At 44.0% G+C, this 16,774-nt stretch overlaps 1 protein-coding gene across 2 annotated transcripts; it reads left to right on the forward strand.

The window, feature by feature from the left end:
* The first annotated feature begins 303 nt into the window (after window positions 1-303).
* On the forward strand, window positions 304-16,422 carry LOC125433631 (mitotic-spindle organizing protein 2A-like). Of its 2 annotated transcripts, none has more exons than XM_048498313.1 (4): window positions 304-539; window positions 644-759; window positions 11,080-11,268; window positions 15,085-16,422. In XM_048498313.1, exons 1-4 carry the CDS (start codon window positions 388-390, stop codon window positions 15,216-15,218), a joined length of 591 nt encoding a protein of 196 aa, XP_048354270.1. In that variant the 5' UTR covers window positions 304-387; the 3' UTR covers window positions 15,219-16,422. The 2 variants fall into 2 exon arrangements, with proteins under 2 accessions (XP_048354270.1, XP_048354271.1); XM_048498314.1 differs by having other exon boundaries at window positions 11,080-11,217.
* Window positions 16,423-16,774: the final 352 nt, after the last annotated feature.

A 16,774-nucleotide genomic window follows, 5' to 3' on the forward strand; every position in this document is an offset into this window, starting at 1 on the left:
CACAGTTTGGGTACAAGATGCATCCTTGGGTCTGTTGAAGATTAGTCCCACTGCATGGTTATTGTATAATAAACTCTCAGTTTCAGCACTCCTTCCAGAACACTGCTCTGGATTACAAATCTGAGAATCTAAAAATGCCCATCTAGTGCCATCGCTAATAGTTCCTTTGAACGTTTCCACGCCGCGCGCCGTTCTAGCCTCGCTCTCCCGCTTCGCTCTGGGAGTTGAAGTTCCAACGCCCTATCGACTAATGCACTGGGGCGACTGAGGAACTACAATTCCCACAATTCCCAGCGCGACGGAAACAACGTCTGACGCCAGGCAGCGGGGAAATGCGGCAGGAAGAAGCGTAAGAGGCGCTTCTCCGCTTCGGCTCTAGCGGGTAACATGTCGGGACCTTCCTTGGAAACCACCGGCCCGGTAAAAGCCGGTGCGGTCGGCGGCTCGCGCTCCCGTCGGAAGCTCCTGACCACAGAAGAGGGGGAGCTGTTTGAGTTGGCGCAGGCGGCGGGAACCAGCATCGACCCGGAAGTCTTCAAGTGAGGGGCGGAAGGGCCGGGCGGGCGGGCGTGGGCCCGGGCAGCGGTTGCCATGGTGACGCACCTTTTTTGTTCCCCCCCCCCCCTTTCCTCCTTTCCTTCAGGATCCTGCTGGACCTCCTGCGTATGAATGTGGCGCCCGCGGCGATTTTTCAGATGCTGCGATCCATGTGCGCCGGACAGAGACTGGCTGCCGAGGGCGCTCCGGAGCTTGCCCGTGGTGAGTGGTGCCCCCGCGGAGGCGGAGCTTCTCTGGAGCCAGGGGGACCAGGTGGCCTCTGCGCATGCTCGGAGGGCCTCATGGGCAAGCCGTCTGTTGCTGGGGTTTCTCGCTTTTGGGCCAGCTCTGGTGCTTCACCCTCCATCCCTCACTTCTGCTCTCTTCCTGGCACAGGCCGAAGTTTGGAGTGGGTCTTTGCTTTCCTTGACGTTTCTCCTACCCCAGATGCTTGGCATGTTCCTTCTTTGAGTTTCTGACTTCATGCTTTGAAAAGGAAAAAAAGGCCAACATGGGAAGTTCTTTGATCAGCCAGTATAAGTTGGGGTAGCGTTAGCAACCCTCCCTGTCTCTGTGCAGGAAAGTCGATAAATCTGTGCTTGCAAATCTCCAGGTAGGGGCCGCAGATTTTCTGGGATTACAACTATTTGGGATTTCCTGGGGTTACAACTGATGATGGAGATCAGTTTCCTTGCTTTGAAAGATACTGTTATGGTCTACTGAGGTCCCTCCAGAAAGCCTGTCCTTCCTAGGCCCAACCCCTGCTCCCCCCCCCCCCAAAAAAAAAATCTCCAGGAATTTTATTTTCTGGAGTTGCTAACCCTAGACCCGAGCACATTTTTGCTTCCATGTGAGCATTTATTTGCTTATTTCTGTAAATGTTTTGTATTCTGCTTTTCTGGAAACAATAACCCCTCAAAATGTTTTCTGTATATACAATTGGTTAAATGTATATATGGCCCAGAAGGGTTAAAACTGCAGTTATCAACAAATACACAGAATAAGAGGGAGGGATGCCATCAGATGTATGGCTGTGTTAGTATGGCTGTATTATCTTTACAAAATTTGTTGCCCTTTACAAAATGTGATGCTTAAAGGACCAACCCAGTTTTCCAGGATTTAACCTTTTGTGAGTCAATCCTTGTTTCATCTTCTAAACAATTTGGCTTCATAGTTTCTAAACACTGATGGTTGATTGATGTTTACTCTTCTTTTTGCAGCCCTTTCCAAATAAGGGGGAGGTCCCTGCCGTTGAGGGAGGCTCAGGGCACTTTTGCACATGCAGAATAATGCATTTTCAATCCACTTCCACTTCCAATTGTTTGCAAGTGGATTTTGCTATTTCGCACAGTGAAATCCAGCTGCAAAGTGGATTGAAAGGGCATTCTGCATGTGCAGAAGTGCCCAAAGTGTGACAGAAACAGTCCTCACTTCCCTCTGAATTGTTTATCAGCAACCTTTTGCTATGATGAACAGAGTGTTCTTACAGATAAATAAAATCTTTGGGAACACAACTGCTTTACGAGATTGTAAGGTGATCATTCTTCTAGTCCCCTCTGGTGAGTGGGAAGGCCTGTGTCTGGACCAAAGAGGATCCTTAAGACTTGTCATAGAAAGCAAGATCTGTTGAGCAACTTGCAGCTGGTGCCTGTGTCCACGTAGGGAGAGATGGTCTTTTGGGTGTGCAAGTTGAGGACAGGAAGTTAAGAACCAACAACCCAAATTGACCTGGAAACAAATAAGCAACCTATTAAATAGTTTCAGGAAGAGATGCACTATTTTGCTAGCAGCTTGCTATAATGACCAGACCAGCTGCTACATGTTGTGCTCATTCAGTTTTTAGTAGTCAGACCTCATGGTTGCAATAGCATGGACCAGTGTTTCTGGGCCAGCTGTGTCTACAAAGGAAAATGGCTTAATCACACTAAGCCTTTCAAAAGGGTACCAACCTGGCTCTTCAAGAAAGGCATACCTCCAAGCTTTACATGTGATCTTCAAGAGCTAACTTAATTAATCCAATGTAGGCAGAATAATTCCCCAGGGAATATCAACATACAGCCACTGCATCCTGTCTGGATTCAATTTTAGCTTAATCTTCCTTAATCAGTTTATTGTGGACACCCTAGAGCACAGACAGCTGCTTCTTGAGGCTCATCAATGAAATACAGAGATGGGTGTCATCAGCATAGTGATACTACACACTAAAGCTAATTTAGCGGCCTTGGATATGGGAACACCCCCCCCCCCCATTTGTTGAAAAGTCAAAATCCTGTTGGTAGTCCCTAAGACAAATCTGTTCGTTTTGTCGCCCGCAAGAACAATTCTTTCAAACACCTCAGACAAAGGAAGACAAACCACTTGAGCACCATATCCTCCTGTTGCTTCTCAGTGTTTCAGAAGGATGGAGTTATTGGTTGGGCTGAAGGATAAATCAAGTCCAAAAGGGATCTGCTGCCCTAATCCATTTATATGCAAAGATCATCCAGGAATGACCCAGGTTGTCTCCATTCCAAAACCAAACTGAAATAAGTCAAGGCCAGATGTGTCATCCTAGAATTCTTGAAAACCCATTCTTGATCACGTGACCCAAAAGAGGCAGATTAGAGATGGGTCAGATTTTTTTTCCCAACAACTATCCATTGCAGCCACTCTCCAACTCTGGCAATCTAGCTCCCACCCCCCATTTTGAATCCAGTTTCTTGTAGATCCTCCTCAGTCCCTCTCTTTCTCCCTCAACAAAGTTTGTCATCCCTTTTCAAAAGTTCTTTTCAAAGTACTTGGCAAGCATCTCTCACAGAAGCCTCCACCCTCAGAACAATACATTGCGAACTACTCTTTAAAGGCAGGGATGTTTGTAACATCTGTGTGAGGTCTCAGAGCGTGCCTTATTTTGTGTGGACCCACAACTCAAAAGGCCCTTGCTGAAGTACTGTTTCTCACCTTTGACTGGAAAGAGCTGTGCATCAGGCAAGACATTTATTTATTTATTTATTGATAACTTCTGTGTAGGGACCACCTGAACAAGGGTAGAACAAAGCTGCCCTTAGAAGTAGAAAAAGACCAGCATCATACAAAACTAATTTCTGGAAGTCACTTAATACTGCCATTGACTATCACAGCTTATGGCTGTAGAATGGTAACTTTGCATAGCGAGATAAAGTGAAAACCGGTTCTGTTTTAGAATTACTAGGACTGATCTCCTTGGTGCCACTCAGGCAATTAGAGTTTTTAAAGCTGAGATATTGTATCCAGAAGCCAATCAGTGAGGGGAAGGGTGGGGTATAAAACCAACGATAAAATAAAATTTTAAAAACTAAGTTTTCTGACTACAGTTCTGAAGGGCCCTGAAAGCTAGGCGACCATTGTGTGGTGGATCTGTGATTGCCCACAAAGATGAGGTGGACCCTTCCTTTCCTTGAGAAGGGGAGAATTTGCCCTCCCTCGAAAGCATAGGCTCCATTTTCACATTACCTGAGTGGGAGCGAGAGGTGCTTGCCTTCTGTCTTTCCAAAGGATTTGTGGACCCTGGGGTTCCCCAAGCTCCTGCTAGAGGAGCACCGGATTATCTTCTTTGGAGTAGCACACTCACTTTCTCCTCCTGCCATACCTTCGTTAGCCAGGAAGGTCAGTGCTTTAACTTGCAGGAGGTGACCCTCACAAAGCGAAGAGTGCTGTCAGGGAGGCCAATCCAAAATGACGCCTCTCACTTATGATGAACATTCATACTGGCATCCAGATCTGAACAAATTAGATGATCAACAAATAATTGTACAAAAGCTAATCACCAAACTGTTCACATGTGTGTTAGCAGGTCTTAGGTTAGTTTCTAGACCAGTGGTTTTCAACCTGGGGGTCGCGACCCCTTTGGGGGTCGAATGACCCTTTCACAGGGGTCGCCTCAGACCATTGGAAAATGGTCTTTTTATATTTTATATATACCAATTTTATGGTTGGAGGTCACCACAACATGAGGAACTGTATTAAAGGGTCGTGGCATTAGGAAGGTTGAGAACCACTGTTCTAGACAATTGTACTGGACAAAATTTGGGTGCTATAATGATATCCTTCGCCTTTGCCACAGCTGCCTTCTGGATCTTCAGATGAGTCTTGTGGCATGTTGTTTCTGGGTTGGTGTGCTTGCTTTCTGCAAACAACTGGAGTGCAATAACAACAGACTTTTTATCTATTTCATTACAAACTTAAATAGAAATGTGCACAAGTTTACAAGTATGTAACAAACCAGCCATCTATATAAGAGCAAGCTAGCCAGAAATCTAGACTCATTGCTGACATCGTAATGAAACTTGAAAGCTCATTCTGTAAAAATGATAACAAAAATGCAAATAAATAGAAAAAATTCACAAGGAAACCCCCAGCCCAAAATATTAAAAAATTATACTTACAAACAACTTGTTACAATGAAATGGGATAATCTAAAAAACAAACAGTATATACAAATACAATCAATTTATAACCAAAACCCATAATGTAAACAAAAAATAATATATTAAAAAGGGACACTGCTCTGATAGCTTGACTCCTACTTCTCGCAAAGTCCTTAAGGGAGACAAAATACAGGGCTAATTATACAATCCACAAAGAGGAGAGAGAGAATAGCCAGGTGCAATCATTCCCTCATTTCCAAAACAGTTGAAAGTCAATTGACTGATTCAAACCGGAGGAGTGGAGTGTATTCAGACGAAAGATAAAGAAACTCTCAAGGCGACATAATTTGCAATCCACATCCTCCTCCACATCAGAGATGAGGGCTAAAACTTCAAAACATGGTGAATTCTAAGGATGATTCATACACAAAAAAATGGTCAACAAGTGGAGCATCCTTAATTTCATTCCTGATACAAGAAGAGTGTTCAAATATGTGTAATTTTAATTTTCTCCATGTTTTACCAATATAATATTTGTTCCAAGACTGTAAAATATACAGAATTCACAGAATTGCAGTTGGAGAAACTATCCAAATCTTTGAAGTAATTAGTCTTGGGAAAAGACACACTCCTCATTTCAATTGCTAAAGGACAGGCAGCACAATTGCCACATTTAAAGTGACCTCACACTGATAACAGTTTTTTCAATTGCTTGCCAGAGTCTGAGTGGATCAGAATATCTCCCAAATTCCAGGTTCTTCTAAATGTTATCAAAGGGGGAACAGAACAACCAGGGAGATCTTCGAGAAGTGGCCAGTAGCTAAGAATAATATTTTTAATACCTGAACTTAATTCAGTAAACTCAAAAGGAGATACAATCCTAGCTGTATTAGTGTGAGCATTTGAAGTAAACAAAACCTCCCTAGACACACTGTCAGCTCTCATTCTTGCTTTATGGGTAATAGACCATGGATATTGCCTATTCAGTAGCTTAACCTCTATTGTTTTAGCTGGCCCCTTATTATCTTTCTTAGATGAGGAGTTCCGTTTAGCCCAGAGAAACAAACAGTAAGGAAGGTTGTTTTGTAAATGCCAGGAAGGGAAGGAGGTATAATGGAGGTATGAGTTCCTATCAGTGTCCTTCCTAAACAAAGCAACTTGTAATTTGTGATTACTGGAAATGGACACCACTAAATCCAAAAAAGGTAAAGATATCTCACTACTAGTGGCTGTAAATTTTATGGTAGGGAGGAGAGGATTTGCAAAATGGATCCACCACAGTAGGATTAGAAATAACAAAAAAGAGGTCATCTGTAAACATTTTAAACTGTAGAATATAATCAAAAAAAGGATTGATCTGATCAAAGCATGACATAAATAAACAAGCTGCAGACGGATCTATGATAACGGAAAAAAATATTTTCCCAAACCAATTCTAATAAATCCAAAAGCAACCAGGACATCAAGGAGAAAGTTGATGGCCTCTCAGCTGAATATTCCAGGCCCATAGTAAGATCCTCCAGAGCCACTATTGAGGCTCCCCACGTATTCTTGAGCAGGGGTCTCCAACATTTTTTTGCTTGCAGGCACATTTGGAATTCTGACACTGCATAGTGGGCCCAGCAACAAAATGGCTGCCCCACAATGGCTCAACATTGGTGACACGGTGCACATCTTTGTGCTATGGTGGTAGCTGCTGCCAAAGCAACATTTAAAAAAATATGCACAGCTAGTCAGAAGCCTTGTGGGGCAAAAGACCCTTCCAGGCCCCAGTTCCTAAAAACACTCAGTGGGCATCATGTTGGGAACCCCTAATTTTAGAGCATTCTGGAAATTCAATTATTTGGTCTCTGGCACACTTTTCATCTGAAAGGAATGCAGTTGAATCCACCAGAAAGCGAACAAGGCAATTTTTTCCTTTAGCAGGTGGTGATTCATCCACCCATGACAAGGGCCCAATTTTTACACCCTTTGCCGGGTCAGATGCTTGCTCGGTGCAGACAAGGAGACCCACTGCCTGTCCTTTCTCAGATGTTGGAACCGTAACCATATGGGCTAGTCCTGTAGTTGCTCTGGACGCCATGAAGTTCTGAGAGCAGCTTAACAGGGCGACCTTGGCATGAACGTTCAGGCCCCCAGAGCTATTAGTCTGGTCCTCCACGCCAAGCCTGAGACTAAGCCAGTGTGTCCACTCATAAGGTAGTTGGCAAAATCAGAAAGAGCCATATCCTGTTTCCAGTACCCAGTAGAAGATACCAATGATAACATCCAGTGTCTCCACTAGGAAACTATGAAAAGGGACAGTTTATGGTTCCGCAATCCCTAATTTAGAGTTGATGAAAGTCAGACTGATATAGGACTCAATTGCTGTGGAAAGGTTCAGCAAAAAGAACTCTGATCCCTCTGATGAAGCTTACACAGTGAAATTCATAGGGTCTTTACCTGACAGTAAAGCTGTCATCTTGCACCTTTTTCTTGTTTGCTAAAGAAGTATACATCAGCAGCAAGCTGTACGTCTGCATTCCTTTCTGCGTCCTTTTTAGTTAACGCTTATTGTGAGTGTATCTGAATTTGGCCATCTTGTCTAATAATCCCTGTGGCCTAGATTGGTTTTTTAAAAAACAACCCTGCAGGCTTAGCAGCTGAGATGGTGTCCTGAGCAAACACAGAGTCCCCATCTTCCCATCACCAAATATATTCCCAGATTGGTCTTGACAATGGCCTGTTTGCTTCTGCCGTGTCTGATGCTAGATCGGTTAAGCTAGCTTTGCTGAAAGCGGCTAGGAGAGAGCGCCTGTCCGCCGCATCATTTTCCGCGTCCGCCACTGCCTCCTGTTTCCCACTTTCACTACCATGCCTTTTTCTCTGTCTATCCACAGGGCTGTCTCAGCTCCTCTTCCTGGATTTGAAGTTTGGCAAAGGGGTATAGTTTGTAGGTCTCCCCCACCCTTCTAGATTGGAAAAGAGCGCGGCACAGTCTAAAAGGCCTGGGATGCAGCTGCAGCATACCTTCTGGTGGTAGGGAAGAGCAGTGCTGTGGCGGAGAGAAGACGAGGTGTTGTCCCAGGCCAGGTGCCGTTGTCTGTAGGAAATGTCCGACTCAAGGGCCGATCTGCACATTGCACAGATCCGTGTAACAAAACCCCAGTGGATGCTTATGTTGGGAAGAAGCACCTTTGGGAGTTCTTGTTTGGAATGGAGAAATGATGGTGATAGTAAGGGCTCTCTACCCACCCATTCCAAATTCCTCCCTCCCATAATTACTGCCACTTATTCCAAACAACCCTATTCCACATTTTTCCAAAACATCTGGTTATTGTGTTGTAACATTATTTTGGTTACTTATAAGTAAATTGCTACTCCAGTGGGGGACACAATTTTTGAAGTATTTATTGTAGCCTGGTTGGTACAAGTTTTCTTCTTTCCACCTTGGGTCTAACTGCCTGCACATCACTGCCCGGGAAAGAGGACATAGAGAGTTTTACAAGGTCCCGACCAGGCAAGTTTTTATATTTAGCAATTATTACCTCTCTCCCACTGGAGTAATGAAAAAAGCAATTCGTATACAGTTTAGAATGGCACAGCAGTATAATCTTAACACAAAGATAACAGCAACACAAAGATAACATCTAGCCAGATTCTAGATAGGTTAAGTGGCCTCGTAATACTTCAAGGCTGTTAAAGGCAGGTCGACGTTTTTCAAAAGTACAATAGTGCTTATAATCAAGGAGGACAGCGCTCTGCAATTAGTTTTTTCTTATGCTTCTCGCCACATCCTCGCTACGTTAGACCCGGGCATGGTTTGAAGGTGAATGGTGCAGCGGCCCTGCTGAAGCTAAGCAAATTGGCTGGGTCTGGTTTGCACCTTTACAAGAAGCCCACATAACAACTTTTAGGAAGAAAGGTGGCATATAAGCAAACACAAAATAGAAGGGGGCGGAGCCAGACGAGAGACAGCCTTTCCCATTATTAAGGGATGATGAAGATGCCGTGAAGCAACCAAACAAGCTATTCTTGGATAGATTCACGGATTAGAGATAGAAGGGGGTGGAGTGTCAAACTTTCTTCCATTGGACTCAACACCATAGATGAAAGGCTTGCAAACTCTAGAACCCAACATGGCTCGGTACGGAACCAAATGTGGCTCTGAGCCCTTTTGGGGGAGGGCGGTATAAAAGTGGAATAAATAATAATAAATAATAAAAATAATAAATAATAAAAAATTCTAAAAAGTAAATGAAACTTTTGGAGCAAAGTGGGATGCCAGAATGGCCGATATAGGAGTGAAATGGCAGGCAAATGGGACTAATGGGTTGGAGATGCTTTACAGAAAGCGAAATGAAAGAGGTGAACAGCTGCCAGAGATGCAAGTGCAAACCAGAGGTATACTGGGGGGGAAATGACGCCCAGAGGCATCCACTCCTGCGCCCCCCCCCCCGGGTTCAGGGGTTGGGCCACACCCCTGAGCCTTGGCCTCCGTACAGGCCGGCTTGCCCAAAAGCTGACCTGCATGGAGCTGGGGGGGAGGGGCTTCATCCCATGTGGCTGGGGTGCACACCATTTGGTCATGTGGGGGGGGTGCCATGTGACCAAAAGTCATGCACCTTGGGACATATGTGACCCCATTTCCCATAGGCCGTACGCCTCTGGTGCAAACCAGGCAAAGATTTGTACCAGTTTACTAAAACAGTTGTGTATAGTGCTCCTTGGGTATATTTATTACTTATTGTGAGATTTTGTGTGCTCCACTTCCTAATCAAGGAGACATGACAATAAGTGCTTGGGCTGGGGTCGCTTTATAGATGGTTAATCAACAGGTCAGTTTCCAGAAATGTTAAGTAGTAGAATTTCGATTATCCGCAGGAGCATTCTTATACTGGCTCTTTGTGGATCTCTTGCCCTGAATTAGTTTGGCTCTTAGAGCAGTTCCAGACCCCTGCCGTGGATAGCAGCCAAAACCAGGTCGAAATAGCCTGGAGAAAAGGCTATTTGGGTCACTTTACTGCAAATACTTAAATGCCTTGTGTTGAAGCTTTGAAACCTAGCAGTCGCTTCTTTATTTTATTTTTATTTCTTTGGCAAGGTCTATTAGACAGACAGAAGCCTTTATTGGCATTATAAATTACCATATTACAATATTAAAAACAAAAAGGGACCCATTAAAATACATTACAAATATGCATTAGATACCTACATACAGACCCTGTACACAGAAAACAAAGAGAGCTAAATTTACCATGACTATTTTATGGAGAGTAATTATGCTTAGCCAGGTAATGCTTCAGAAAGTTCGCAACATTTTCACATATAAGATCACAAGAACCATTGAGTAGGAAGTTCATAACAGATGATGACATGTCAATATTTAACCTCTATCAAGGGATGAATATACATGGAGCGTGGTAGATCATATGTAGAACACTCTAAAAGTACATGTTGGACAGTCTCAACAGCCATTTTACACTGGCATTGCCTATTCTCATAGGGGATATTATTATATCTGCCAAATGTCATAGCATTAGGCATTGAAACGAGCTAATGAGTATACTCCGCGTTGTTTGGGATTGCTCAATGATTTTTATTTGCACATTTTTATCCCACCCAACTCCCCACAGGGCTCAGGGCAGCGTACAACCACTTAAAAATAGAATACATTTATACACAATACATTTATACTCGATATACGTTTATTTCTATCCTTACTCAAACCCTTCCCCTTAAGCATGGGGTTTTCTGTAGCAGAATAAATTCATTTCTCACTCCTGTACCCCTTGAAGTAGAATAGGCAAAGACCATTCAAAGTGCTGCTGCTGTCATTAATATTTTGTGAGGTGTGTTTCATGCAGATAACAAGTAGGTCCGGAAACAATTCAGGAAATCAAAATAAGTTTGGTGAACAGCTGCCCGTTTCTCTGCCCCTAACCTCCTCAACCTTCATATTCCGTCAGTTTCTTAATTTAAAAAATCTCAACTTTTGTGAATTGTGCAAGCAAAGAGATGGTGATTCCGTAACATGACCATTCAACTATTTTTAAAAAATATTTTCCTTCTCGAGAGGAGGGCGTCGTTGATAACGCATTCACAGCTTTGTTTCTGTCTCTCTTTCTCTCTTTCTTGTGGTGTTTTTCTAATTTGTTTCTATCTCTCTTTGAATTAGAGCCCCAACTTATCTCTGCCAAGACCAGTAAAATCCCTGCACCTCTCTCACTTTCCTCTGCCCTTCGACCTCCAAGAATAAGAGTCACTAAGGCTGGGGTCTACGGTCCCGCTGCGGCTTGCTCGCCTCTCTCTCAAGGTCCCCCTGGCTCTTTCCAGTTTTCTTGCTGCCTGTTCTCTCCTTTTGCAGGTTGTGTGTGTTAGTTCTCTACTGGGGTTCAATGCAGTCTTCTATGATGGTGATAAGAAAGGAATCCCTCCCTTAAAAAAAAAAAAAGATGAGGTTCCTTTGCGTTCAGACCCAAATGTGTTTCACTTGACAGCAACTGTGATTGATTTCAGCAGGATTTGCTTCCAAATAAGGGACCCGGATGGCCCAGGGTAGCCTGATCTTGCCAGATTTCAGAAGCTTAAGCCAGGGTTGGCCCTGGTTAGTGTTTGGAGGGGAGACCACCAAGGAAGTTCAAGATGGCTACGCAGAGGCAGGCAATAGCAAACCACGTCTGAACATCAGTTGCCTTGAAAACCCCATGGGGACGGCGCTTCCCGTCAGCACCAGTGTGCTTACTATCACATTAAAACAAGTAGAAACCGAACACTGTGCAGCGTTCGTTCAAGTATTATTAATAATTTACAAACGATCTCTTCAGGAATCATTTTAACATTCTGATTGGGGTGGTACAACTGGATTATGGGATCATGCTTTATCCCAAGTGAAATGGCAGAAATTAGGGGTAGGACACAGTGTATAACAGACTTCTCTCTGTGATACCCCTCTGAAGGTGCCAGCCACAGATGCAGGCGAAACGTTAGGAACAAGATCCACCAGACCAAAGCCCACAAAATGCACAACAACCAACTGGCAGGAATTAGCATTGGCGGGGGGGAGGAGGAGGGGCACTGCCATCAAGTCAAAGCTGACTTACGAGTGGATTCCGCACAGCATTTTTATAATGAGTTTCAATCATATTTATAACAAATCCATTTATAACTATTGCAACTTGTTATAAATATACTGTGTGGAATCTACTATGGCAGTGGCTCTCAACCTGGGGGTCAGGACCCCTTTGGGGGTCCAACTACCCTTTCACAGGGGTCGCCTAAGACTCTCTGCATCAGTGTTCTCCATCTGTAAAATGGATAAATGTTAGGGTTGGGGGTCACCACAACATGAGGAACTGTATTAAAGGGTTGCTTCATTAGGAAGGTTGAGATCCACTGCACTATGGTGACTCCAAAAGGTTTTCAAGGCAAGAGATGTTCGGAGGTGGTTTGCCGTGCTAATCCTGCCATTCCACTTGGGATACAGTACGATCTGTTTCAGAGTAACTGTCAGGAAGACGATCCATCTAGGAGTGCCTCAACGCATACATAAAGCCATGGGATTTCAAAGCTCTTTCTGAAAACTTTCCAGCCACATTCTTTTTATGAGCTCTTGGTAGTGCGTTGTGCTGCTGTCTCTGTATAAATAATTTATTTTTGCAGCATTAAACATGCTTTTGGCAATCTAATGCTTGTGCTGCCCGATGGGCACGTATCAGGATGCCGATTTCAGTTCCTCAGTTCAGTTTTGACACACTGGAGTGAAAAGTTCTCTCTTTTGTTAATTCTTTTGAGATACACAGATCAGATGTTCTTCCAGAATATAAGTAAATCTTTCCCTAGAGGTTTGTGGGAGTGGGTGCATTTGAAGCTGTATGTCTGTGAAGTCTTCGCATTGCCACTTTGTGAAGAATTGCTTTATTCCCCTCTGTTAGCTCATTCTCTTCATTGGGTTGCATCCAACTGGTGAAGAAGGGAGGAAGGAAGAGTCCCTTTTGACCTGCCAAAAAGGCAGTGTTGGGAATCAGCAGACCTGCATGCCACGTGGGGGTGGGGCTACCCTTTACTGGGGTGTGGAGGATCATCAGGACTCTGTGGTAGCTCAGGCTGCTGTGACAAAGGCCAGAAAAGTTAATTGGCCTAATGCAGTGACGGCGAACCTTTTCGAGACCGAGTGCCCAAATTGCAACCCAAAACCCACTTATTTATCGCAAAGTGCCAACATGGCAATTTAACCTGAATACTGAGGTTTTTGTTTAGAAAAAATGGTTTGCTCCGAGGCATGCGTTATTCAGGAGTAAGCTTGGTGAAGCAACTGCAATGCTTCGAGTGGGTGAATCATGACCAGAAGCAAGACCAGCCTAGATATGTGTGTGGGGGGGGGGGGTGATTTTCCGCTCCCCCTACAAGACGAACTCTGTGTGCACGTGCCCACAGAGAGGGCTCTGAGTGCCACCTCTGGCATGCGTGCCATAGGTTCGCCACCACTGGTCTAGTGTTTGGAGCCACCCAGGCCCATTATCAAATTTTGTTCAATTACAAACCTTTTCCTCCTGGGGGACACCACCCACTTTGGTAAAGGTCTCTGGTACTGTGGGAGTTTCACTGAATAACTGCCAGGTTGCTGTGGCTGTGGGGTACAGGGAGACAGGTAACGTTCTGAAAAAGCATGTTGGTTAAAAAAGGATTGGGGGGGGGAGGGTTTCTTCCTTATAGTCCCACGGAGGGCAGATTCCACTGGGAGGAGCAGTGTTAGATGCGGAATATATGAAGTCATAATCAACAAAGGAACTTCCTTGCTCAGACCAGGGAAGGTCTCTAGGCCCAGACTGGTGTTCCCAAGCGACACAATGCATGATAGAAATAAGCATTAACCAGATTTGCCACAACGTTCTTTAAAAGCTGGGATAGATCAACTAAGGGTTTCTTTTTTAAAAATGCAATCAAGAAATAAGGCTTTCTCAGGCAACTGAGGCGCTTCCGTCACTTCTAAAGGAGCGGAGGTGTGAGCAAAGGGATGAAGCTCGCATGGAGCAGAGATGGCGAAGGAGTCTTGCTCCTGGTCCTTTGCTTTCCCTCCTCCTCAAGAACTGGGATTTCCTGTCAAGTGTGAGGGTTCCCTCGTACTTTAGTCATGGTGGCTGCCATGGACACGCTGACAGGAAATAACTTAATGCAAGATGGAATGCTGTTTTCGCGAATGCACTTGCCAGTGCTAAATTATCAGTAGGTTGAAGCCTTTGTATTTTAAAAAAATCAATAATAATAATAATATATTTGCATACTAACAATCTCTGTGTATGCCTTCTCGAGGACTCCACGTTTGTAAGTCACCAATTACATCTTCATTGAGTATAATAGAAGGGGAGAGCTTTTCAAGCCCGAGAATGTACAGTTCAGCAAAATTATTGTTAGGAAGGAAAGCCATCTTTAATTTTCTGAATGTGAGAATCTGGGCTAAAGGACACGGTCTATGATGAATTCCTAGGTCTAGATTAAAAAGAGTTCTTGTTGAGCTAGTAGTCTGTCATTCTTGGGAGGGGGGGTGGGGGCTTGGCCTTTCTGAAATGCAAAACGTTTACGAGCTTTGGAGGTGAACTTCATGGAAAAATCACCTTTAATGTGTGTTTGTTTCCTAAATATTCCTTGATAAGGGAAAATCTGGCACATGCGTTCAGCAGTCACTTTCAATCCCACTTACCAGTGGGAAGGCAAATTTAAATGTGTGATTAAAGTTTTAATTGATTGCTTTCTCAGTTGAATTGGAGTAAGGATCCGGGGTTTAATTGTGCCTTGTAGGAGAAATCCTAAGCAGGTCTAGTCTGAAGGTAGGACCCATTCTATCCAGTGGGGCCTTACTCCCAGGAAACTATTCTCAGAACCACAGCCACAGCAGTTTGGTTTGGCTGCTGCGTCTACCAATTAGGATAATGACCCTAAATAAGGGTTAATTAAACCACCCCTTTGTGTAGCTCATATTTTGGTGAAATTGAACTGACCTCCCCTTTGAGTGTGGCTTGGCGTGGCTGCTGTTCTAAGCATTGATGAAATTGCAGCTCACACTGAACCGTGAAGGCTGCATCACCTGAGCGAAACTTAGATTTTATTTTGTTTACGTTTGAGCAACTCTACCGTTTGTTCATAACAAAAGCCCTGAACTTTGGCACTTGTTTTGTCCTTCCAGGGAGAACCAAAACCGGTTCGGCAACAGCGGGGCCCCAAACCCTGTCTGATCACAGCAGCCGGGAAGGATCCAGCCAGCGAGTACCTCGGCAGCCAAGTGCCAGCCGGCTGCAGAAGACTGGGAAAAGTACGTAGCTATTTGGGAAGTGAAGGGCAGAAAGATGACTCGCTCTAGGATCACAGTGAAATCGGAACTTAGCAAACAGAGTTTGTTATAACTGACTGGTCTTGGAGCTCAAAGCATATTTAGTACGATTCCAAAGTGATATGAAACATCTCAAGGATGGAACCGGCGCTGCATGAACTTCTGACACGTTAGCTAGTAAAAAGCTGCACTTATGTAGCTGACTGATAAACCCATCATGGTTGCTTTTGTGTTCTTATTTAAAACAACTTTTCTCATGGTTATATCTTACCACTGTGTGTTGGTGTGATTACTTTCATGCGCATCACTTGATGACATTTCTCTGCAGCCCCCTCAAATGCCTTAGGTTTGTTGTTTAAAAAATTTGCCCCTTTCTTTACCATGCAGCCAGAGACGTTGCAGGTTTATTAAGTCCTGAGTTCAGTTGGGTTTACTTCCAAGGAAGTATGCGTAGGATTTACAGTCTTTGCCCTTCGCAGATCCTCTCATATTTATATCCTACCTTCAATCTTCAGAGGCTTCGGGTTTTGGCAAGTTACGAATTTTGCACCAAGTTCAATAGTACAACCATGTAAACACTGCCTGCCAGATCAACATGTCAGCAATTGGACCGAATCCAGGATTCTCGTGTGTGTGTTCAAAGGATGATTCACGGAGATGCGGCTTCAGAAAGCAGCCAGCTAACCCATCTAGGATGGTATATGGCTGCCTAGATTGTCTCATGAGTACAGTCCCCAGGTTATTATCCCCAGCCCTGCCCTCCTGTTGTGGCTTAGTAACCCTCCAGTCCAGATTCTAATCCTTGTGCTGTCCTGATTCCTCAGCAGTTTCAAAGGTATTTGTCTGCTGGCTTGATCTCTCCCCTACATTTTCTCTGCGACCTTTCGCCTTGTTCAGAACGCGCACATGCGTAGCAGCGCATGAAAATAGGAAATGGGCAGACTGAGGAAATGCCCTGCCCTGATCTCCGTGCCCAGAAACTCCTCATCCTGCTAGTTTGGAGTGTGTATATGCATTGATCCTGTTAAATGTATGTGGAAAATGTAATATATGAATTATGGTTTCCTCTCTAAGCCAGGTAATATTTGTGCTGCGCCAACAACCTCTTTGTCCTGGTATTGGTATTTGTTTTTCTGTAAATGTTTTGCTAATTGGTAAAGTTTCACAAAATGTATTAAAACCAATTTCTACAGATGCTGGAGTTTTGTGCCTCTTCTATGTAGGTTGTAGCATTATCATATGGTTATAGGGCTCTGGAGTCTTTCAGTAAATGCGATTTTGCATTGGGTGGGAGAATTTTCATTACATAGTAATAAAACCAATTAAATCAAAAGAATCCCTGGATTGTAAATGTACGCATGACTGAGACCCCCTCCCTTAGCTAAATGTATTGTCGAACATAAGCATGCTTCTTCCTTCTCAAAAGGAAGCTTTAATTTGTCTCCTGCGTTGCACTGTCAAGGATAAAATCCTTGTTAAGCTGAGAAATACCCTGGTTCTTCTGTCAATACTGTTGTGCACAGGCTAAACATTACCTTTGGCCAAA

Source organism: Sphaerodactylus townsendi, linkage group LG05, assembly GCF_021028975.2.
Source record: "Sphaerodactylus townsendi isolate TG3544 linkage group LG05, MPM_Stown_v2.3, whole genome shotgun sequence".
Classification (NCBI taxonomy): Eukaryota; Metazoa; Chordata; class Lepidosauria; order Squamata; family Sphaerodactylidae; genus Sphaerodactylus; species Sphaerodactylus townsendi.